The 25,169-nt window shown below is 37.9% G+C and overlaps 1 protein-coding gene across 3 annotated transcripts in view; it reads right to left on the reverse strand.

The window, feature by feature from the left end:
- The window catches only part of SH3RF1 (SH3 domain containing ring finger 1), an 81,901-nt gene that overhangs the window by 31,571 nt on the left and 25,161 nt on the right, over window positions 1-25,169 (reverse strand). For all 3 annotated transcript variants that reach the window (XM_064148827.1, XM_064148828.1, XM_064148829.1), the window contains exon 3: window positions 1,125-1,400. In XM_064148827.1, the coding sequence (XP_064004897.1) occupies window positions 1,125-1,400 (276 nt within the window). The remainder of the gene's footprint in view (window positions 1-1,124; window positions 1,401-25,169) is intronic.

Genomic DNA, 25,169 nt, shown 5'->3' on the forward strand with positions numbered 1-25,169 from the left:
CTCCCTTTTAAGTCCTTGGCATTAATAACAGAACTGCAACCCTTCTCCTTCTCAACTGACTCATTACCTAATTTCCCCTAAATACTGCTTTTGTACTTTACTACTGAAGAACATTGGTAAGTGATACCATTTATTTCACGTGTACATGGAGTATTTGGATAAGAGATGGTTTTGAGAATGCTACATAAAAAAATCACTTATGTGCACATTAAACATGGTCCTGAGATATGCAATTGTTTCATCTGCAAGTTAAAATACTTGGAAACACGTTTGCTCAGGCAAGATTAAACAAACAAACAAACACCCACAAAACCAAAAGCCCAAACCAACCAAAACCCAAAAAACACCACCTCCCTGCCCAGTTTACCAACAAGTTAAAGAAAAGGTGAAAGCTAATGCCAATGACCCTTAATAGTATGGCTGTTCTGCATTGTAAATAACCATTGTCAATCCAAACATCAATATCTTTCTAGAATTTTAGCCATCCTTTTAACACATAAGAGTAGAAAGTGATTAGCTTACAACTGAACTTGCAACATTTTTGTGCAACTTGATAAACTGAAGAATCAGAAAAAAAAGAACAGCTATAATTCCAGTTGAAACTCGGTATCAATTATGTGCCTTGCAAGACAGAAAATTAATTGTTACAGAAACAATTTATGAACAAAAGTAATATTTTCCAATAGGTAATTAGTAATATTACCAAATTACCAAGTTGGGCAGTACTTTGTGTCTTGCATCTAGTGTCCTAAGAGCACTGCTTACTAAATGCAAAGCTGAAAATAGAACCAACTTCAACAATTTAAAATGAGTGGTTTCTTGAGAAGATGGGAGCACTTTCAATTTGTAGCAGCAGCTATTTCTCACAAATTATGAGCATTACTACTTGCAATTATGAAAAAATTAATTCCAAAAATAAAATCTCAGAGGAAGAGATGGAATTTAGGAAGAGAAGGAAGACAAAACTAATCAACACAGGGGAAACACCTGCAGAATAATTTGCCCTTATCATATTTGTGCAGCTTCATTAAAAAAACTGCAAGTGACTATGGAACTGTATTATTATTTCTTACTCAAGTGAATTAAATTGGTAGAAGAAAGTAACAAACGTGTTCTTTATTTACCTTTGAGAATGGCAAACAGTCTTTATCTGCTTCCTTGTCTTTTACTTCAAAGTCATAAAGTGCTTTGCACTGAGGTGGAGGTTGAGGTAAAGGTTTAATAATCTGAACAAAATTGGTAGGAAAAAAGCCATGGATGCCATTGACTTCTCCATGATACCAATTTTCATCCACCTGTCGACGCAAAATGATGATGTCTCCTTTACTAAATTTAAGATCTCCAGGTTCTTTTCCCTCGTAGTTATACAATGCTTTGGCACATGGTAACTGAGGTACACCCTAAAGAAGAAAAGAAGGAAAAAAACAATCAGCAAAATTAGATGAGTATTGTTAAATAGAATTTGTATGACATTCTTTGTCAGACTATGAATGAAAATGCATGAAATTGCTAGGTAAAACTACACACAATAAAATTCTTTCATTGCAGTGATTCTATTGATTTTATCCAAATGAGTCTGAGTCTTAACATTCTCCTATATTTCATTATGACTTTTGGTAGTGCTAAAACTTTGCTAGACACAAGAGAGAAAGAAAAAAAAAAAAAAAAGGTTAAACTTTATCCCTTGTGTACTAATTCACTAAGCTTAAACATTAAAGAAAAATCCAAACTGGAAAGTATCCTGACCACTTGAGAAATCTAATACAAAAACTCTGCAAGAAAATAAAGAACTAGAATAACAGATTTCCTCAAGACCTTTAGGGCATGATGTCTGCCTGTCTTTCTTACTAATTTTGTCACTTCGTTTATTTCACAGGCACACAATGGTAAGGAAAAGGACATAAGAGAGCTGTTTTTGCAGCTTGAAAAACAAATCTCACTTCAGTAAAGGTGAGCTATTAAATCCTGGAACAACTCTCAACTAATTCATTTAAAAACACAGCTAAAAAGAATTACTGGAAAAAAATCTGTTGAAGGTGAATATCCTTGAGTTTTCCTCATGTGATTCCTCTGTAATATCCAAAAACTACAGGTGCTGCTCTCGAATACATGTCAGAAGGATTACAATGTAATACTGTGTTACCCTCCCTTACACGCACTGCAGGTGCACATTTCAAGAGGTACATGAACAATGCAAAGAAATTTGCAGAAGGGCTGAATTACTGCTTTGAGCCTAACTCGTTTTTCAGAAGACAGAGTGCTTGATAATTTATCTCACATGTAACATTTAACATTTTGTCTTTCAACATAATCCAATTTGCCTGGCTAGATTTAATTTTCTTGGTATGTTTTTATAAATAGATGAATAACTTAATGGGTAAATAATATCTTAATTATTTAATAATTTTATTCCCACACCAAACAGTCAAAGGAAAATCACATATATATGAAAGTACAGATGAGTCTGATTTACATATGAATACAGGGAAAATATCACAGTTCTTTCTACTGCATTTGGGATGAGTACTAAAACTATCACATTAGTAGGATCCACGCAACCCTTCACAAAACTTGGTGATCTTCAGACTGAAGTGAATGCTTTTTCTTTATGATCACATTTAACTGCATCAGTGCACAATGTAAACATCACCGACATACTCTGTACAAACCCGGACAGGGAAAAAGACTAAGGCATCAGCTGGAGAATCTGTAGGGCCCAAGTGATTGAGGTGGAAATTCATGGTCACAATGGATGAAATAAAAAATACTGTACATATTTTTTAGTCACAGGATCACAGGATGTTAGGGGTTGGAAGGGACCCAAGGAGATCACTGAGTCCAACCCCCCTGCCAGAGCAGGTCATTACCATCTAACACAGTCCTACGTGCTCTCTGCAGAGACCCTGAAGGAAGCAGCCCGTATAGATGCTGTTAAGGACAAGTACAGAGAGAGACCTTGTGGGTCTTACTGCTGAAAGCAGTAAGAAACACATCAACACAAGAAACACTGCTTGCTTGCCTGTTTCCATTCCAGTAACAAATCAACCCAAAAAATTACAACCCTTCAGTGATGATGAGCCAAAGAATGACTCTGTACAAAAAGAGCCCCAAGCAATTATTGCTCCTAGACAACATATGCATCTCTCTTGCACTGAAGGGAATAGCTGGAGTTCTCCCAGGAACCACTCTGTTGTCTCAGCAGAAAGCTTTCAATGTCCCCACACTGAGAAAAAAACTTCAACATAAGCTGTGTGTATAAAATACAGCTGTGGGGAAAAAAATAATTTAAACCCAAACAAAACTAAAACCAAGCCCGAGTGGCAGTGCAGATGATCATGTGGAAGCGATCAGACTTATCAGTTAGCCATTATTTGATTCTTAGAACTCAATACTGCATTTGTGCAGTTTATCACAAAGCCTTCCATGAACAGATTTTCACTCAAATGTACAAACATCTGTTTATATTTTATAGGAAGATCGTTTCCCCACGTGTAAGCTGAGTTTTTGCAAAGCTTGTTTTCCATGTTAAATAAAAGTGGTTCAAATCCATCATTTCACACAGAACAAACTTCAGCAAAACACAGTTCTCAGTCAGACTGCCAGGGATTAAGGAGAAACAGTTAAATGACTTGGAAGAGAAGTGACTGCCTTTTCCTTATGTCCTGAGGGGGGAAGGAGTGGACGCAATGGAGAGCACTGTTCTCAAGGATATGGTATCAAGAGACCTTGAGCACCATCTTCACATTTCTCCTCCTCTGACCAAAACTGGGAGCCACAGCTTACAGATGGCGCCTTCTGGGCTGTTGTGGTTAACAGCCTTGGGTGGCTTTAGCCCCTCTGGCTGTTCAGCAGGAGAGGCCACAAGAATATGCTGAGCAGGAGTTTACATTTTCTCTGTGTCTTTCACTTGGCTAAACATGAAAGGAAGGCTTTGGAAGAAAAACTCTGCAGACTACCCTTAGGTTTACAGCTGCCATTTACCCTACCAGCTATTTGAGAAAGCAACACACATAAAATACTCAGACAAAAGCCATTTTACGAAATGAAAATATAAAACTGAGAAAGACTGCATATAAAATAGATTTTTTAGAATTTTATGCTACGATATGTGAACTTCTAATGCCACTGCTGACATGCACATTATTTACAGTATTTTTTTGCTAAGGCATGGATATACACACATTTCACATGCTGGATTCCTTTGAAGAAAATAAAATCAGTAATATATGATATCAAAACAGCTCAACAAGAATATGAAACAATGCACATGCCTTCATATATATGGTCACTCCGATTTCTTCTCCCAGCCAAAATACTTTGTCTTAAAAGCCTACATCCCTCACTCACAAGCTTTCTTCATTTACTACTTTGACTTCAGTCACATTATGTCAAACTTTTATTTTTTAATGGACAATATGCAACTGTCTGTATTTTTCATGAGTTTAAGCCAAGAGAAACTTCTGCCTGCACAGAAACATGAGATTTGATTTCCTTTTAAAAAGGACTTTCTGTGGCAGAACCCCAAATGTAAATATGCTTACACTGGCACTAAGCAGTGCTCACTGTACAATTTAACTGTACTTGGAGAACCAGCACAAGGCAAAGCAGCAAAACCAGTAAATCTCTTCCCAAGAAATGAATGGAAAAGGTACCAGGTCTTCAGTAGCTCTCTTTTTTCCCAAGCTTCTCTGGATGTGGTGCTGCTGGTTGTCACTTTTTCAAGCAAGGCATTCCTTGCTCTCCAGCTGTGAGACTCTGGTGTGCCTGGTGTTCCCTATGAACCAGTTGAATCTACCCAGAATATCTATGCCTTTCTCACCTGTTGAAGCTTCTCAGACACTGAATGTCTTCAAGAGGTCAGGAGGCCTTCTTTTTACATAAGTACTGTTTATGGTAGTAGTAGGACAGATGGAAAGATTTATCCAACTGTCTACATGCACAGCAAAAGTGCTATCAGCCCCCAGAAAAGCTGGCCTGCTTGGACACCTCAGCAGCAGTTTTCATGTCCAGGTTTCAAAAAACACTTCTTTCTTTCTCCACAGAAAATGTGAAAACTAGAAGTTACTATAATGTTCATGCATAAGAGGACCTTTAATGATCACCAGTTATTTGCAATTTTCTTATTTTCCTTCACCTATGTTTTTACATTCTTTCCATGCAGCTCCTAAATCAAACCAAAAGTCAACATTAATAACCAGGACAAGCTGAGAAACTACGACAAAAAGTCTCCGATTACACAGTAACTCTAAGTACAATGAGTCCACTGCCACAAAGGTCCTTTCATCAATCTAACCTTTATATTTTTTTACCCCCAAAAGGACCAGTATCATAAGACATACTTGGTTGCCAATAAAAGCTGCCTTTACATAAGCAAAGGAGCTTGTTAATACATTACAGCCAACTAGTTTGCAAGGTAGATTTGGGTTGAGTGAGCTATTTAAGTGTACATTTTCCAACGGGTACAAAGTTGACCTGAGGGTTCTTCAGACTTAAAGCTTTTGAATGACAACATTGATACTTTCAATCTTTTAGTCCATTCTCTTTCATATTGCTGCTTTAATGCTAATCTTTTAAATGCAACCTTTTATTTTTTTAAATGTGGATTTTTGCTTTCTTGCTGCCTTTGGCATTTACCAAAGCTGTCTTGTCCTACATGCAAGAACATCCCATTTCACACCTATATTTTTTCATGTGTCTTTCAACTTGTTGGCTCCAATGTTTGTTTTAAAGCCTTAATTTAAAGCCACCTGATCTGCCTAGCTTAATTTTCTTGGTTTCAGCCTCCTTGGTTCCTTCTGTACAACATTTTTTTCCTATTTTGAAACAGAGCTTAAGTATATTCACTTCTACCAGTTTCTAATCATACTGGTGTACTAAACCCCACTTTCTCAGGGCACAGACAAACGTTTGACTCAAAACAGTGAAAAGATTGTAGCTGTTTTGAAACGCCATATTCCAATGCAGCTTGCCACAGCTTGGTACAGAGCAGAGTTGTGCACTGAGAGGAAACTGGCTAGCCATGTTACTGACCTGACTAAAGAGACCGGGTTTTAAATCCATTTCTTTGTTAACCTAACCATGACATGGACCTGTTCAAGTGGGTCCAGAGAAGGGCCACAAAAATTATCAGAAGGCTAGAACACCTCTCCTATGAGAAAAACCTGAGACAGTTGGAGGTGTTCAGCCTGGAGAAGAGAAGGCTATGGGGAGGCCCTTACAGTAGCTTTTCAGTACTTAGAAGGGGCCTACAGGAAAGATGGGAACAGTAAGTTCAGCAGAGCCTGCTGCAACAGTATAAAGGCTAATGGCTTCAGACTAAAAGAGGGTAGATTTAACTTTCATATAAGGAAGAAAGCTTTTACAACGAGGGTGGGGAAAACACTGAAACAGGTTGTCTAGACGTGGTAAATGTGCCATCCCTGGAAACATTCCAAGTCAACCTGCACTGGGTTCTGAGCAACATGATGTAGTTAAAGATGTCCCTCCTTATAGCAGGGGGAGTAGACTTGATGACCTTGAAAGGTACCTTCCAACCCAAAGCATTCCATTATTCTACAAACTTTGCTCTTGGTAACTTGCAGAACAACACAGTGCAGGCTCAGATATAACCTACATATTATAATATGAGGGCTGCTCCTGTCCTCATGTGAACAGTTTTCACGTGTTCTTTTCAGGTAAACTATCAAGGACCTACTTAAAGTACGCAGTTTATGAAAGCCCTTTTTGCATCCTCTGTCTTAACAGCTTTTAGTAGAAACCACTGAGGCATTTTTGCTTGTCTGATGTCAAGAAATAAATGTAAATTTGTTTAATATACATATGAGTAACTCTCTCCCACAAAGTTGTTTTGAAATTAAAAGTTGGAATACAAGAGAATGAAAGGAATTTGAAAACGTTGCCTTAGGGCCCACGCAATCAGACTAATAATATGGAAGGTTAGAAAGGGACATTTGCAAAGCTTTCAAGAGGAGTTAGCTCAGCCCCTTTCTGTGCAGTACCTGTGTTTCTGAAAACTTTTTTGCTGTCATCTTTCCTTAGCTATCTGAAAGGCAAGTTCTCAACTACTTACCTTTCCAAGGTTTGTTAAGTAAAGAAATTTTGAACACTTTCCACTACAATAAGCTCTCAAAATAACCAAACAACTAAGTAAAAACTAGGAAAAAGTGGAGAGAAGAAAATAATACCAACCTGCACATTATGTGTCTCCAAACACATACTGTATGCATTTATGCATTTGACCAGTTAAAAGATTGCTTATAGCTGAGGGAGTGGGGGGAAAGTGTGAGGAAATTTCTCTGTCACAGGAAAAACTTCCAAGCTAACTTTCAGGGTGCAGAAGAAAATCTGCATTTGTACAAATCATTGACTTTGAAAAGGCAAGTCAATGCACAGAAGAAAATTTAATCTCATCTAATCCCAAGTCTTTAAAGGACTTCTGATTGTTTACCACAAAATTATTTTGCTTGGGGGAAAAAAAAAAAAAACAAAACAAAAAAAACAACCAACCCAAGATCACTGTAAGAATCTAAATAAAACTTAGAAGTAGGTACTGTATAGAGCTAGGTTTAGATAAAGCTGTTCTTTTCAAAAGTAACCATTTTCTTTAAAGATATACTCGTGACACCAACCTGGTCAGTCTGAAAATGCTGTAATACCCCTTTGGTTTTCTCTTGGCATATTACAACTTGGTGGCATATGATGTCTCCGTCTCTCAGTGCCATTGCACAGCAATGTGGATCTCTTTAACCATGTCAAGTTGATATGCAGTACAATTTTATTCTATTGCATTAAAATTCTTCTATCAGTGCACTCTGTTTTCACATACTATCACTTAGTAGTTCTAAGATCAGAATAATGCATAATTCAAGAAAGAAAACTACTGAAAAGAAACAACCAAAACCTTTTGAAAACTACTAAAATACAGACCACATCTGAGCTAAATTCTTCTTCTAAATTCTTTCTTACCCACCTGTTGTGCAGCTTTCCCTTTTTACTCTTCACTCTCCACAAACTGGAAATATACCACTTTTTTGGTGTATTGTTGCTGCTGCCTGAATTCATCGTTATCCTCCTAATAAAGTTATCTAGCACTTGCTCTGCCTATCAAAAGTGATATATGCAATTGTTTAACAGCCAAACAATTAATTCCCAAGTAGCATGTGTAGCATTCTGAGCTCCAAGTCCAGATTAAACAGAAGTTTTAGTAAATGCAGAATTTTCTTCTTTCCTGTTAGCTTAACAAAGGCAGCTAGAGATGCCACTCACCTTTTTATGTCCTTCTATGAACAAATAAAGCTTCAATAACTGCAACTGTTATCATTCAAAATCTGACCTACTAATTGAAGCACTATCTAACCTTGAAACATTTATCAGTTACCAGAAAGAGAGAAAAAAAAAAAAAAAATCAACAAAACCTTCAGAAAACATCTTGCTGTAATCTTTATAGCCATGGTATGGCAGGCATTCTGCACATGAGAGCTGGTGGGAATTTCTGCAGCATGTGTAGTAGCTGACAGAGATGTTGGGAGATAGTAGCAATATAGGAGAAAAGACCCATCTTGCAACACTATGAAACAGTTAACACAAAACTGCACTTCATTATAAAGAGATAGAAAGGAATCTACATAACCCCATACAGTCATCTGAACAGCTACAGAAGCCTCCATTATTAATGTGGTACTACTGGGCTGTCCCGTGCTAGATTAGAGGTAAGCAACAAGTAAAAATTCTATGTCGTCTGCTAATCTTAACACGGCTAACCAGAATTCTTATCTTTCCCTTCATTTTTGCATTAAGCTTAAGCCACTAATATTGGAAAAGTAGTTCTATTTTATTTGCCACATTTAAAATGCTCTCACAAATCTGCCCTTTTTGATGCCGCTTTATAAATCAATTTACGAAAGTGTTTGCTCACTTGAAAAACGAAAGCTAATTGACTTAGTGTACAAGATTAGGGCATTTGGTTTATCAAAGTGCTGAAACATAGGAGGCCCTGTTCTGACTTCAGGGAGCTTTTTTTTTTTACTATAAGTATCAAAAGCTCCAGCAGGTTTATCCACAATGTGAAAAAATGTAAGCGTAATGCTTTGTATTGTTCTAAAGGTTTTTACACTTTGAAAATGAATGTAAACAAGCTTCCCCCACTGTGATATGAAAATGAATATGTTTACTTGTTGCACAAAGAAAAGATGAGGGAATTCCAGGTGAGAAGACAGATTGAAAAAAAAAATGAAAAGAATAAATGAGAACTGAGATTGCCAAGAGCAAACTCTTACTATGCTTTGAAGGTGAGGAGTTTGAACACGACATAGGAGAAATGCCCGAAAATGACTCTGAACATGAGAGTGAGTTGGTAAGATTACTCTTTGTGAGATCAGCATGAAAAAAGGTTCCTTTAATCTCTGAAATACTTTGCTGCCAAAAATTTGGCAATGGAAAAACACAGAGTTGCAAATGAAAAGGCTGCTGCATTTTTTGATGAAAACCTCTAAAGGTTGACAGGCATGACTTTTTATCTGAGCATGCTTTGCTTTCCATTACGATCAAGTGTTAATGTATTCCCTGCCAAAACAGTGCAAGGTCTAAAATTAAAACAACCCTGTCAATGACATTTTAAAACGAGAGCAACCACACATCTCTCCTCCTGAATTGGATTTTAAAAGGCTGAGATAGCATCTAACATTCCACCACCTGCTAAGAAAGTGGGTTTAGCTTTATTTGCCACCACTTTCACTATTTTGTAAATGTTCAGGTGCTTATCCAATCTTCTGGATAAATGTGACCTCAGTATCACACAACCTTCTCAGCTACTCAGTGCAAACTCTTGTTGCCAGACTCTGGAGGAACTTTTACAAAGCTTGATTCAGAACCAAGCACCACGTCCTCCTTCTCCTCAAACTGCCTCACTTGAAATTCTTTTTGAATCAATTTAATTCCTTTAATACCCTGACTTCAAAGAATCCCTTGCCTATTATGAAAAAGGTGCTAATTTTAGCTCTCACTGTAGAACACAAAAATACATGTCTGGTGCTTCTGCTGCATGTACAGAGTAAATGACTAACTCCATTTGCTATTGGTTTTTACTTATCCTTTACATTTTTCGTGCCTTAAAACTTTCTGGAATATTTTTTTTTCCCAAAAAAAAGTCTATGGTACTATACTTCAAGCTCTAGTTAAAGGTTGGCCTTTTGAAAAGACAACTGATCCTAGTTGAAATTCCACATTGTTTTGCAAGATAAATGTTCCTGCATAATCTTTACTGAACAATAGAGCTGAGGGAGCCAGAGGAATGCTATGTTAACATTCATCTCTTGTGCAGTGACAGGCTGGAGTTTGCACCTCCTAGTTACTTCAGCCAGACTCTGAAGGTAGACAAACAGCCTGGCACAAAGGAGCTTTCTGCTCAGTGTAGTACTGCCAGAACAGGTTTGAAACCGTAATGCTTACTGCTCAAATTAATGCACTTTACCCTAAAAGTATGTATAGAAAATAAAACTGATACACATGTCCTTATCAGGTCTGAATTGGTATGCTGCCATTTCCTGGTCATACTCTGCATCACCACACTCACCTCTAGACCCCACTAGGTCTTCCTAGTGGCCTCTAGAGCAATCTGGCCTCCATTCAGCCTAAGCTTTGCCTTTCTTAATGCCATACCTACATGCTCAGTATTTCCAATTTCTTGCAGCATGATTCATCCACAGTTCCATATTCCCTACGCTTCCTTTCTGAAAACAGGAACAGCAAGGGGCTTGCTTCCCACTCAGACAACTCAGCCTTCCTGCAAGCCTACCCCTCTGGTTCTCCTGAAGCTGGACATGACTTTCCTCCTTAATCCACAAAGAAATTTCCAGCAATATGTGACTACCTCCTGGTAAAACAGTGCAGAAAACTGTGTTCCATCTGTTTATGTTAATTAGTCTCCTTATTTCATTAAGGCTTACCACTGGTTTTAGGTGGGAGCCAATACTTAAGCAAGGTGTCCAAATCAGTCATTTCAATAGATCTTGGCAAAGATTTCTCCCAAGATGCCCAGTTCTAGACTACTCTTCAATGTACAGGAATGCTTAACTTTTACAAAAACTACCACCTCTAATACAATAAAAATCTCCCAACATTATAATTCCATAACCAGACACCAGGAGAGTTGTATAAGGAGCATACAAAGGAGAATTAGATATTTCAGGATACACAGGAAATTTGCTTTCAAATATATTTGCCAAAAGGTTTGTTTTGTTTTTAAGCATGACAGGTAGACGAGGGTTAGAAATGTTAAGCAGTAAGAGTCAGTATTTTACCACAGAAAAACCTACCCGAACTTAGGTCCAGGGCAGCCTGATTACTTGACATTTGCTCACAGCACTTCTGCTCCTCTAGCCCACTTGCCCTGCTGACATTATAGCATCATAGAACTGCCTGCTTGGAAAAGATCTTAAGATCACTGCGCCCAACCATAACCTAACGTCTCCCTATACATAAACCCTTCGACCATGTCCCTCCTCAGCATCTCATCCAGACATCTTTTCAACATCTCCAGGGATGGTGACTCCACCAATTCCCCGGGCAGCCTGTTCCAGTGTTTGATGACCCTTTTGGTGAAGAAAATGTTCACAGTATGTAATGTAAGCCTCCTCTTGTGCAACCCAAGTCCACATCTTATCAGTTGTGTTCTAGGAGCAAAGGCCGTCCCCACAGGTACTTATGGAAAGCAATGAGGTCTTACAGCACTCTCTTCTCAAGGCTGAACAACTCCAGTTTCCTCAGCCACTCTTCATAGGAGTTCTGCCAAGACTCCTCCCCAGCCCCACTGACTATCTCTGGACATCCTCCAGGACTTGAGCTTCCTTGTAGTGAGAGGCCTAAAACTGAACACACTATTCAAGGTGCAGCCTCACCTATGCTGAGTACAGGGGCATGATCACTTCCCTACTCCTGTGGACCACACTCTTCCCAGTACATGCCAAGATGCTGCTGGCCTTCTTGGCCACCTGAACACACTGCTGACAACCAGTACACCCAGGTACCCCTCTGCCAAGTAACTCTAAAAGAACTCTTCCCCAAGCCTGCAGTGTTGCATGGAGTGATTCAAGTACAAGACCCAGCACTTGACCTTATAGAACCTCACACATTGGGCCTCAGCGCATCAATCCAGCCTCTATTATTAGTTAAAACAGCCTCACATTATTCTTGGTTAAAAGAAACCAACAAACAGAAACCAGAAGCATTACAACTACCTAAAAGAGCTGCCTTTCAGCAACTGGGTTCACATTCGCTACAGGAAGAGCAAAAAATCTGAAAGTAACAGATGATTTCCTTGAGAAATATTCCTCCATCGTTTCTGGATTTGGTAGACTCTGGCTCAAAATGGTAAGCTTTGAGTATTACATGCAGGAAGCTGTTTCTTGAAAATAGGTCTACGTCAAGCAACAGCAGTGGTATCCTGTTTCTAGACACATTTCGCCGTAAGCCCTTTGCCTCGCAAATTTTACACAAACTTGGAAGTAATTTTGTAAAGCAACATCTGAAGTATTTCTTGGACTTATACCACAATTTACCAGCCTCTGTATCTATGAAAAGCAAGATTTTACAGGGTGGTTTTGCTTGTTTGGTCATTTTTAAAGTGTTTGGAGGGTTGTGGGTTTTTTTAACTATTTGTCTATGCCGTTACCACAAAGGAAATAATCCCTTCTTTTAGCCAATTTAACAGAAAGTGACCATTTTCCTTCCTCAATGAAAAAGGATTATTTAGATTTTATACTATTAAGCGCCTGAGACCTCATAATTTTCATTTATGTGTTCATGCCATAAATGAAAATACACACTTCATGTTGAAGCAGTCTTGATTGTACATAAACTCATTAATCTTTTCAACAAAACTAAAATGGAAGATATTCTGCAACAGTAATTTTACTGTTCCAACACTCCCTGGAATCAGAGTACAGTCTCAAAGTATTATCTCTGAAAAAATACAGGCTCTGGCCACTACGTCCTCCACACCCACTGTTTTACTTTCATGGATCCATTCCCACTGCAGATTATTTGCTAATACACACATAACAGTTGAAGTTTTCCCAAGTCAAAGAAGTTTTCAGTCCTCTGGTTGTAAAGTGTGATACGTGCCATGATCTCAGTGTTTTCTTTGAAATAATTAAAACAGCTCCCACTCCAGCTACATTAATCATGCCAGAAGTTTATTCCATGAAAACTAATTCTGTGACTCTCAGGCATTTTTTTTGCCAAAACCTGCCTTCTAAGGACAGTGAGATTGCTCAGATAAAATCACTGACAAGGAAAGGGGACTACATATCAGAAACTCTTCCATGGGGCTGAGACCATGCACCTCTTGCATGAGCAATTTAACTTCTAAAACTGTAAGGAGCCTGTAACCTCCTACTGCATAAAGACCTCCTGCCTTTCAAGAGTCCACACTAAGCAAATTAATAACCATCTACTTACATTAACCGAGACTGCACAGGACAATTATGTTCCACAAAGTCTCAGGAACAACTCACAAGAAGTACAACTTTCACATTTAAACAAAAAGTATTTTAAATATGTGGTTCAATTGTAATGCATTATTATGGGAAAGCACCGCTTCGGAGCCAAGAGTTAAGAATAAGATAGGATAATGAAAGGCTGACAGGTCTTTAATTCTCTCTTAACTATTCATTCCACTATACTGGTTGAAATATATTTGGAGTGCAGAATTCAGTTGGGCTGCTTCAGAGTTCTCCTAGTCAGAATGCAGGGAAGCCTGGTGGAAGACAACTCCTCAAGCAGGATACTCAAGCAAATTCCACCATTTTGTGTCACCTTGGTAGGACCAGCACGCACCTTAGTCCCACTGCTGACAGATCCAGTATTTCTGAGATCTTTTATGAGATTGTACTTTACATAGAATCAAATGGATCAACTACTCTTGCAAGAAACACAAATACTAATAGTAAACCCTCTGCAGAGCACAACTGCATTAACAGGTCCCTCAGCTTTGTTATTGCTCCACTCAGCAAATTTGTGTCAATTGGTGCTGACAGAAATAGTGTACTGAATAAAAAGCCCTGAACATATATTCATGTAAGAAACCTGCATGTGGTATGACAACATTGATATTACATCAATATACATGCTATTATCACACACATTCAACTTTCCTCTAAGTTAAACACTCTTCAACCCACTGACCTGACCTCAAATTTCCAAACAAATTATCTTGCAAGAAAAACCCAAAACCAACAAAACAACAACTCATGTTTCTCCCAACTGTACTTCTATTAAGTTTGGTTGACATTTCTTTTTCACTCTTTATTCACTCAATTCTGTTCTGTCTTTGCAGGACAGTTGAGGTACAGGATTTTATGTGACCTTAAACAAAATTTTGAGAAGTACATTACAGAAATACTGATGTATACCATGACACATTCTGTCCAGAATTGGCTGCCTTCAACAGAGCTGGCTTGTAAGTCTGGCCCTGCACTTCCTGAGAGCCTGCATTTCAAGTTGTTTCTAAAGAGCCCATTAAACCTATGATGCAGAAAATCACTTTTTCCAGAAAGGGCACTAAGACTAAGGCATAAACTGAAAACATAGACAGATGAACAATTTATCCCTTCCATTAGGAGCTTTCCACTGGCTTACCATGCTTCTTAAAGTACTCGTGTAACTCCCAGTATCTCTTGCCTATTATTTATTGTAACTCTTCTGAGTACATAATGGTGTAATTTGTATTAATTGCTTCTCTTCCTTTCTGCTACTTGTTGTATGAATCTATTTTTTCTATATTTGTTGGACTTGGGGTTTTCAGCTTTGGGAAAGTAGCCCTTTTGAGTCACAAAACATACACAAAGGTTGCTTACAGTGAACAATTTTTAGAGTATTTCTAAGCAAACAATACATTGTTATGATAGCCCCAGGTTATTCGTGGACCAAGAAATTACAAGTCAATCATATTTTATACGTTTCAATATATTTGGTGACGTAAAATAATTATCTACATTTTTAGAAACTAACATTATGTTAATATAAGCTGTAAAAGACCTTCAGAACAGGACTACTGTACTGAAAAATTGCAGCTTAAGACACTTCTTCCTTTATACTACATTAAGTGCACAAGCAGTAAGTAATTATTTTCTTTTTTTTAACCTTAAAAAAAAAATCTTTAAAGAGCTGGCAGCTAATTACACAATCTCTTGGCTCTCTCCTTCCTTTCTTTATTACTTAAGGTCTTCTCCCATTTCCCAATAGATTAACTTTCCTCAAGGAGAAAGACACACTGATCCTATTTCAACATCTGTATCAGTTTTGAGTTCTGGAGGAGACAGAAGCCAGACTGTAAGAATAAATACAGGAAGCCTGCAGGTCTATTCCTATATGCACTAAAAATCCTTCCAATACAACAAGTTGTTGTTCACAGCTACCTGCAGGTAACCAGTTAAAGAAACATACCTCCAGTATTCTCTATATAGGAAGCCAACTTTGAAAAGTTACTTTGAAATCTGTGATTTGCCCATTAGAATGCTTCCATTAATGTTATGGCTAACATCACTGCTCAAGTCACACATGTGCACATTCTGCAGCTCTGCAGTACTTCCACAGAACTGGTACAGAAATAACTACACTTGTGCCAATCTTTATGTGCTTCTGTAATTCACTCACAGCATTCCAGTTTCTGTGACATTCGGTCTTCCAATACTAGCACTTGTTTCAAAACTCTGCAGTTAGACTCTGAGGTATTAAAAAATAAATTTCAAACTCTTCTAGCCACAACAAGGGTGCAGGGGGAAGCAAATCTGAAAGTTAAAATCTGACTTCTTTCTTCTATTTAAACTGGAGTCTGGAAGGACTCTCCACCATCCTGAACATTTTAAGTTGCTACTACCAAAATTAAGTAGTCTGTAACATTATTTACAAGACCTTGAGTATGAGAAAGAAGTAAGTAAACCACATACTGCCATGTGCCTCTCAAAGTAGGCTTTGTCTCTGCTACAGGCAACTGAAATCTTCCCTATTTACAGACTTGACTGAAGCTTTCTCTGGATCCCTTAAGACTCTTCATATAATTTAGGAATGGAAGGACAAGGGAATAACTTTCCTTGATAATGACTGTAACAGGAATCCTTACGTACCAAAATTGAAACACCTTCCACATAAAGCTACTTTTTTGCAGTTCCCTGGATCCAACTTGCAACCTTTGTGGACTGAGGAAGAAATTTAAACACAGATAAAAAAAAAAACTCCACAACCAATCAACAACAGGATTTTCTACTTAAATCACAGCTTAAGATGCAAACACAAGGCTACTTAACAGCTCTTCTTCCAAAGTATCAAATAAAGCACACAGAAGCAAAAGACTTTTAAAAATATTATGTTAATTATCTATCATAAATTCTTGACAATGTGTTAAAAATAAGAATATGTAAGATTTGTATAGGGAAAAAAAATCCTTCATTTAAAATTTACTTCTAAGCATTCTGCTCTGTTGAGAGTACTCATGCTTTTGCAAACCTCATCCATACATCAGACAAAATGCACTGAAAATTGATTACATTGCCTAAAGGAAACTGAATCTATTATCTCATTACTGAAGTGCTAGAAATTAATTTCCTTACAGTTTTTAAGTCTACATTAGCAGTTTATATTTAATTTACACTTCCACACGAAGAGTAAATAATGTATTTTATATAAAAATTGCTAGTCTTGGCAAGATGATGTCTCCAGTGTTCCCTGCATCACAAATTTTCTTGCTTCCCAAACTTGCAGTTGGAAGTGCTAAATGCATGTTCCTATTTCTTCTTGCAGTTCTATGCCACTCAATAGTTTAGTACAAAAGTTTTGACAGCTGGCAGGTCACTTATTGTCTCTCCTCTCCCTTGCTAAAAACAAAATAAAATGACAAAAAAAGCTCAGCCAACCAATCAACATTTCTAGGAATGCACTTAAATTGTTTTGTGTGGGTAAACAGTGCTGTCTTACGTGGCCTCTGCAAATACACCACTAACTAGTTACATGCAAAAGCTTCACCAGATATTTAAAACAGTTTGGTTTCCTAAATTCTCTGTGCAGCTGATGAAAGCTTCTGTGTGAAATGCAACTGAAATGCAAGAAACAATTTTAAAAAATCCTTAGCAATTTAGTTACATCTGTAATATCACTTATAAAATTAACTATAAAGTCTTTTGTTTAAATTAGGTGAATCTTCAAATATTGCACAGACGAACTTAACATGAAAATAGATCAGAAGGAATTCTACTTTACAAGCCAGCATTGCCATCATTACAAATCAGAGTATGTTTAAAAGGCAAGTCAATTTTCTTCTAAAATATTAAAGACAACAATAATAAAAGCCACACATACTTTGGAAACTTGTTCCTAACAAGAGTTGTTATTGATAACATATGCTCTAAACATGAGCTGGAATATAAACCTTAATAACATAGATGAAAATTCCAAGATCTGATCACAACCTCACCAAAAGCATCCAGTTGGTACGAAACGTTCCATGTCTGCTATGGAGCCAAAGGCAATTTTTAGCTTGGTTACATTTGAAAAGGGATCCCTGCAGTCTTGGCTAGCTCCATTTCCCTCTCTATCAAGCTCCATTAAAACAAGCAGGCACACAAAAAGGCAGAGTGCCATGCTAGTGCCATCCTCTCCTTGGGTCTCTGTGGCTGTTGGCTGCTTACTCAGGACATGTATAATTTGATACTAGCTACATGTGTCCATTTTCTATCTGGTTGGCAGGGGACACAAAAGCAATAAAGGATACTAGTAAACCCCAAATACCATGGGACTAGTTAATACAGAGGATATGAAGAGGTATCACAGGTCACTGCAGCATTGCATAGGCCTATACCTTAATCTAATAAAAATAACCTTCTTAACCAGAGGAGACTTCAAGCTAAAATGCCTTTGAAAAAATCTGTATGGGCACAAATCAGAGAGTCTTCTATTCTCTCCTAGCCAAAAGAGCAAAGGAACAAAACCAGTTCTTCCTTTTGCTACAAACTGAACAAAAACCATTCAGCCAGTGAAAGAAAAACTGGTAGAAAGCAAACATTCAGGCAGCACAAGTACAGCTTAAGAAAGGCATAAACAGAGGGAATGGGATTCACCTGGTCTCTCCAGGGAAATAAAGGCATAGCTATTTACAGATTAAGTCAGGAGTGTTTTTTACTTCTCCCAGTCTTCAGTTTTGTCTACTTTCCATAAAATCAGTAAGTCTTTCTAAAGTCTTCAAGTAAGAATAACTTCTCTTTATACTCCATCCTAATGCTTTCAAAAAATGCAATATAATAAAAAGAGAATCTACTACATTTCTAAAACTGTGATCTTAACCCTCCATATTTTAAGGGTATGAATTAACACCTCCCATTTCTGTTGGGGTTTATTTTAGCATTTGCTAAATACATTCGTAAAGAATTCTGGTGGGGAACCTTTTACTAACACTTAGTTTATTCTGGCAAAGAACAATTCCACATCATTAACTCTCCAAACACTAGCTGATCCCTGTTGCCTTGCATGTATTACTACCTACAACTATTTTTGACCTTAATCTCTTGAAACGTCATTGGTTTCCATGTACTCAGGTAGATCAAACTAAGTGGAGCAAGAAAGCCTTTGGACAATGCAGGCTATCCGAAATCAGAAAAAGAGGTCTCTAAAGAGGTTTCCATATCACAAGTACTTGATACCTAGACCTGCACCTCCCACATCCACTGAGCAACAACCCATCTCCTCAGGGGGGCTACAAATCCTCTGATAAACTAAGTGACAGGAATTTATCTGCTTAACTGGTCCCATCTAGAAACATCAAAAGCTCAACATTGTTGCTTGTGCACAACAGCGATGCCACAGAAACCTGCACTATGAACAACAAAAGTTTTGTGCCAAGCACCATTATAATTTATTTTATTAAACCATTTATCAAACAAGGAACTTAACTCAGGACTTGAGTAAAGAAATTAAGGATGGAAAATGTGAGAGTGAAGACAGGAAAGCCACACTCTGTGAAAGTTAGGAGTTTCCTTCCCAAAATTAATACACTGCTATTTTATTTGAAACAAAGAGTATTAAGAAGACATTGTCACACAAATCAGGATTAGGCAACCTGTCTCATGAACTTTGGAAAGCACTAGTATTTTGTCCTGGTTACAAAGTGAGATATGAATTATGCAAAAATTAAGTAGTTTTCATGAACTGGACTGATAGTTCTGACAGCCCACTGACTCAAGTGCCATCTTAGGGAGAATCTCAGGAGCTCTCCTCTACCTGCTTTTTACCAGAAGAAAAAAAAAAACAACCCACAACAGAAATCTGTAGAATGTCATGCTTGACTTCAGTCATCTAGGCAATGGTGAAAAATTAGTAATGCTTGAAGAAAAACCAAACAACAAAGCCCCCTCTATCTGGAGACAAAGAAATAAACAGACAGTGAAGAGACAATGCTTTACCTACTGGTATCATACTTGGATTTGAAGATGAAAGCCATTTAGATAAAACAACAAAGTAACCCCTCCAACAATACAGAAAAGCTAATCTCATTAGTTCATTACTCAAACCAACTTACACTCAGACACAACACAGCTCTTCCACTGTCTCTCGCTTTCAAATACAACTTATGTCAGTAACATTACACACTCAAGTCTTTCAAGTGAGTAAATGATGAGCTGAGATTGCCTGCAGAATTTTTTATATTATTTCCCTATACACACACTGAAATGCAATCTTTGATGGCATGATCATATTCCAACTTTACGCGGACAAGACTATGTTATGCAATTTTCTTCTCAGTAATCAGTGATCGTGTCTATGTCCTACTCCTTTGACCAGCACAGAATACTAATTTTTCAGTTTCCCTCACTAAGATTTCAATTATGTTAAGCACAATAAAGTTATTCATAAATATTCACAGTTACTTCAGTTTAATGAGGAAGTGCTGTCACTTCATTTTACAGACAAAGATACAAAGTTAACCCAAAATGCTCTACCCTTTCAGATCACTTGTTTTGCTCCCTTCTCTATAGCTCTTTCCAGGATACAGTATGCTTAGTTTTCTACTTCAGGGATTCATAAAACAGGTGTCAGCCATGGCAACTCAATTACCAACATGCTAATAAAAGATACACAACTTTTTCCTCCTGCATACTCATGGATGGCACTCCTGTTACGTATTAGTACTGAAATTTCTTTCATTACAAAGTCTGGGGGAAAGAAAGACATCAGGCAACCTCTATTTCAGATGGATTACTCTTAAGTTCTCAGATGGGCACCAAGGGAACAAAGGATGCTACATCCAGAGGCAGACAGAAGAAACATTTTTCCTTTACAAATATTCAAGATTAAAAAAAAAATGAAGAAGGTGAGAACAGCAGTGTTTAATCTAGAATACTTGAGGGAGCATTTTGATGTGGCCCACACTATGTCTTTTTGGCGTAGCAACCTTCATGCTGTGGTTGTCCAAAGTGAACCACATATTAGATTCAATCTGCTTTGAAAACAAAGAGAGGTGACAGTATTGGGGTTTGCAGGAAAACATCATAGACCTATTCTTGCATTTCTGGTTTTCAGCATTTTCCTGGCCCTGCTAGCCTGAGCAGACCAACTAAATTACCACTTAAAGACCTTGGAGAAGGAGGAAAGAAGGTTTAAAAGCAATTGCATGGTTAAAGCAACTCAAACACATTTTTTTAGAACTTTGAAAGTAACGTTTATGCCCCATAGGCACATGTCAGGTTATGAAATCTGTCCCTTGCTTCAACACCTATAATGTTTATTCTCTCATGACCTAGACTTTATTTTTAGTTAACTCAACAAAATCTGCAGAACTACTACAGCTGACGTTATATATTTAAAGTCCTACTAAACGAATCATTTAAATTCATTATGTTAAATACCTTCCCATTCTGACAGCATTTTGAAGTATTTAAGATTACAGTATTTGAGACAGGCAATTGAAAATGGAAAAGCTAATGTCTATCTTATTTCCTATATACTGTTAGTCTATTACCATTTCAAAGGATCTATGAATTAGAAATCAGCCATCTCCAGATGTGCAGAGGAACTCTATTTACCCCCAAAAGAACAACCAATTGGAAATCCAAGAAAAACTATTTAGTATTCAAAAAAATCTTTAATGCAATAGGCAATGACTACTGCAGCTTGAAAAACACTTTTTAGAATCACCCGTAATGATTAAAAAATGCTCATGAAGACATTTAAACATACAACAATGCACACAGACTCATCTTAGAAACTGCTGCTTGTCACACAGGTAGTCAACACCCCTACCACAGCACATACTGTACATTTTATTACACTTACATGTTAAAGAAAGATCTAATTTAGGCTTCTGCTTATTAAAACAAATAAGGATTGTAAGGTTACAGTTTAGAAGTTAGCCATTGTTACAAGAAGGCAGACAGAGCATTCATTTCTAAGTGAACAAGTGTTAATACTCACTTATATTTTGGCACAAGCTAGTTCATTAGCAGCGTGATAGTAAAAGCCGAGCAGCAGCTTTCTGCAATAAAGACCTACTATGCTATTTGTATACGAAGCAGGTTTTGGACACAGCAGAAAGATGGAGTATTTTAACATACGAGTTAGAAAATGCACTGTTTTCCACTCCAATCACTCAAAACACGCAGACCAATATGGAAGAAAAACAAATTTGCATTGTGAAAAGTGCAACTAACTTCCTTGGGATCAAGTTTCCATTTTGTACATGTATTAAGAACTTTGTGTCTTGGAAGGAAGCACTTGGAGAATGCTAAAGGTTAGTCTGCTTTGTCTTAATATATGTTGCTGGGAATACAGGCTCTTTAAAACAAATGCGTTTTTTTATTGGCCCTCTTTTTTCCCAGCGCACAATAGCCGCTACAGTCCAGCATTTAAATGACCTTTGCCCTGCCCTCCTACTTTGTTTTCCCTTAGGAATGTCATTCATCCTTTTGTAACACATTCCAGCTCATTAGTGCCTTATTTTTTCCTGTGACTTTTGTTCTAGTCTTTAAAAGAGAACATATAGACTCTTCCAGACTATGAGAAGGTAAAAAAAGGGGGAAGGAAATTGGGAAAATGCTCAGAGACAAATACTCTAATGTAATCCGAAAGTTTTTACCCATAAACTTATTAGAAGTAGTTAGTGACTTCAGTGAACTAAGTATGGACACAATGAAGTACCAGAATCAAATACAAAATTAAAGGATTCTATTTTCTCTCAGTATTTCATCTCAGTGCTCCCACATCTTCATGAACATTTGAACAGGCATTCTTAAGGGAAAAGGGGTTGCTCCATCACTTTATCCCAGACCAATCTATATGTGAATAACACATACACCTTTCCCTAAGAACTCTAAATCTACTTACACTAACAGAACTTTTATAACATGCGACTGCTCTTCTCGAGCAGACGACAAACTCACCGTGGGCCAGTAATCTGCACTTGCAGCGCAGAATGTCCAACCATAACCCGGGCTGCATTAAAAGTGTGACCAGCAGGGAGGCCATTCTCCCCCTCTACTCTGCTCTGCTCTCGTGAGACCCCCACCTGAATTACTGGATCTGCTTCTGGTGCCCCCAACATAGGAAACAGATGGAACTGCGGAGCAGATCTAGAGGAAGGCCACAAAGATGACCAGAAGGCTGGAGCACCTCTCCTGTAGGGACAGGCTACAAGAGTTGGGGCGGTTCAGCCTTGAGAAAAAAAAGGCTTTGAGGAGACCTTATAACAGCTTTTCAGGACCTGAAGGGGGAAACTACAAGAAAGCTAGGAATAGACTTTACAAGGGCTTGTTATGATCGGACAGGAGAGAGTGGAATTAAGCTTGAGAAAGGCACATTTAGACTGGGTATTAGGATTTTTTTGAAGTAAAGGTGGTAAGACACTGGAGCAAATTGCTCAGGGAGATCATGGAGGCCTCCTTTGTGGAGGCATTTAAAGCCAGGTGGGATGAGAATTTGAGCAGACTGGTCTAGTGGAAGGTCTCTCTGTTCCTAGCAAGAGGACTCAAACTAGATGATGTTTAAGGTCCCCTCCAACTCAAACCATTCTATGATGTTTACACTTGCTATTGCTGATTACGATACGCTGGTACTGAAAAACAAAGGCAAACCTCCTGTTTCAGTAACCAACCAACGCAGCTGAGACAGGATTAGCGGAGACTGAATTTGTTGTAATAACCATTCATGTATATGGAAGTACAGTGTGTTCCTTTGAGAAAGTACCTGAAAAGTGCAATTGCATGTTAAGAGACCATAATACAAATGATCTTCAATTTCCTCAAGCACGATACAATCAGGGAATTTTCACAGCCAGCAATACAAACTAAAATAAATTTTCTTGACAACACTTAGTATCAAAGGCATTAGTAAGAAAATACAGAAACATCCAATGACTACAGACAGCTGTAACAGGTAAAAGATTTAAAGCATGCTAGAACTCCTCTATATTAAAATATACCTTTGCCAGCAAGCCTAACACTCAGAAATACACAGAGTGGGGATATGAAGTTAAAATAAGTTCTTTGAATACTCCTTCAAAAAAACAAACAAAAAAACCCCCAACACACTCAAAAAACACCAAAACCCAAACAAACAAAAACACCAGGACATGCAAGCTGTTAAGAAAAACTTATTTTTACAAAAATGATAGCAAGCATTATTAACAACATTGCTCATATGAATAGTTTAGTCAACCCAGTGAGAAAGGCAAATTTAAATCACTGTGAAAAGAAATAAAAAAGAGTATCTAGAGGATGTGGAGGAGGAGACACTGAAAACATTCAAGATTACAACCACCTACTGTGAACCAGCAGCCCTGAAAGGGAAAAATGTTTCTTGTCCTTTTCTTTACACTGTGTCTGTACTACATGCTAGCAAGAAAAAAATAAGTCTTTGTTTCCTCTTTTCCTTTTATTTATAGCTCGGTGGCTTCAAAAGCTCAGTCTCATGTAATGAAATCTGCCACTGGAAACATTACAACATCATGTCAAATCACACAACGAGCTACTTCCAGATCACATCAAACTGCTTGCAGCGAAAAACCAGAGGCCTCTCAGCTAGCTGCTATGTTGGATGTAGGATTTCATTGTTTGTCCTTTTCTGCTTTTTTCAATCCCACTTAATAACCCAGCTGCCAAGCACTGTGCCAGTCACCAGTGTTAGATGGTTGCTGCTGAAGCTATCACTGAGATTTAAAAATGGGACCTCCTGCAATCCATCTCTCTATTCAGAACATCTCAACTTGTGCAAACCTAATAGGTGCAAAGATCAGTCCAAATCATTTACAGCTTTGCCAGCTGGCTTCTTATTCCTCAGGCTGAAATCTCTGGCAGTTTAGCAGAGCTGCTCTTCTTGACTGCCTTCCAGCTGCCTGCTAGGATGAGCATATTTACCATCTTAGTCTTCAATCAGAGGGCAACAAATAACGGCACAAGTTGAAAAAGACTACTACCCATTCCAACAGGAGTATTTGAACTACTGTCTTCAGGGGAAAAAAAAAAATCAAATAGGCTCCTACACACTCATCAAAACTCGAAATGAGAGTACCTTTAATCTTTCAGATGCAACAGTGAAAAGCTCCAGCCACTTCAGAGGACGAGCAGTTAACAGCCTAAGAGCCTCTGTCTTCTCTACAGCACAGCTACAAGTAGCCCAGAAACCTGCTCTGCTGCAAGTTTTCTTGCTGGAAAACCATTCCGCATTTTAATGTTGTAATACAACAATGTGAGTCATTCCCTTAAAGGGTGTTTTTTTCATTTCAGGTTAATAGGGTCCAAGGAAGAATTACATTTTACAATTACAGGCTTAAATTTTATGTTCATATGTGAACATTTGGTATTAAACGCGTGCAGGCCTAAAAGCTTGCAAAACAGCGTAAAGGATGTGTAGGAAGAAGGTTCAGGGGTTAATTATACCCACTCCTACAACTAAAGACAACTCTATCTAGCTACTGAAAATTAAAGGTTCAGTTCTTTTTCCAGCACAGAGATGAGGAAGGGTAAATTCCTGCTTTTACAGGTTGGTACAGATTACACATTCTGACCATTGTCAAGTAGGAAAAAAAAAATACATTTGGAGTTATTTTCTGTAGAACCTCACATGTAAGGTAATATATACACAGCCCATTAGTAAACCTAATCCTATTTGGTGTGATTTGAACTTCCTTCAGCTTT

Source organism: Pogoniulus pusillus, chromosome 9 (genome assembly GCF_015220805.1).
Source record: "Pogoniulus pusillus isolate bPogPus1 chromosome 9, bPogPus1.pri, whole genome shotgun sequence".
Lineage (NCBI taxonomy): Eukaryota > Metazoa > Chordata > Aves > Piciformes > Lybiidae > Pogoniulus > Pogoniulus pusillus.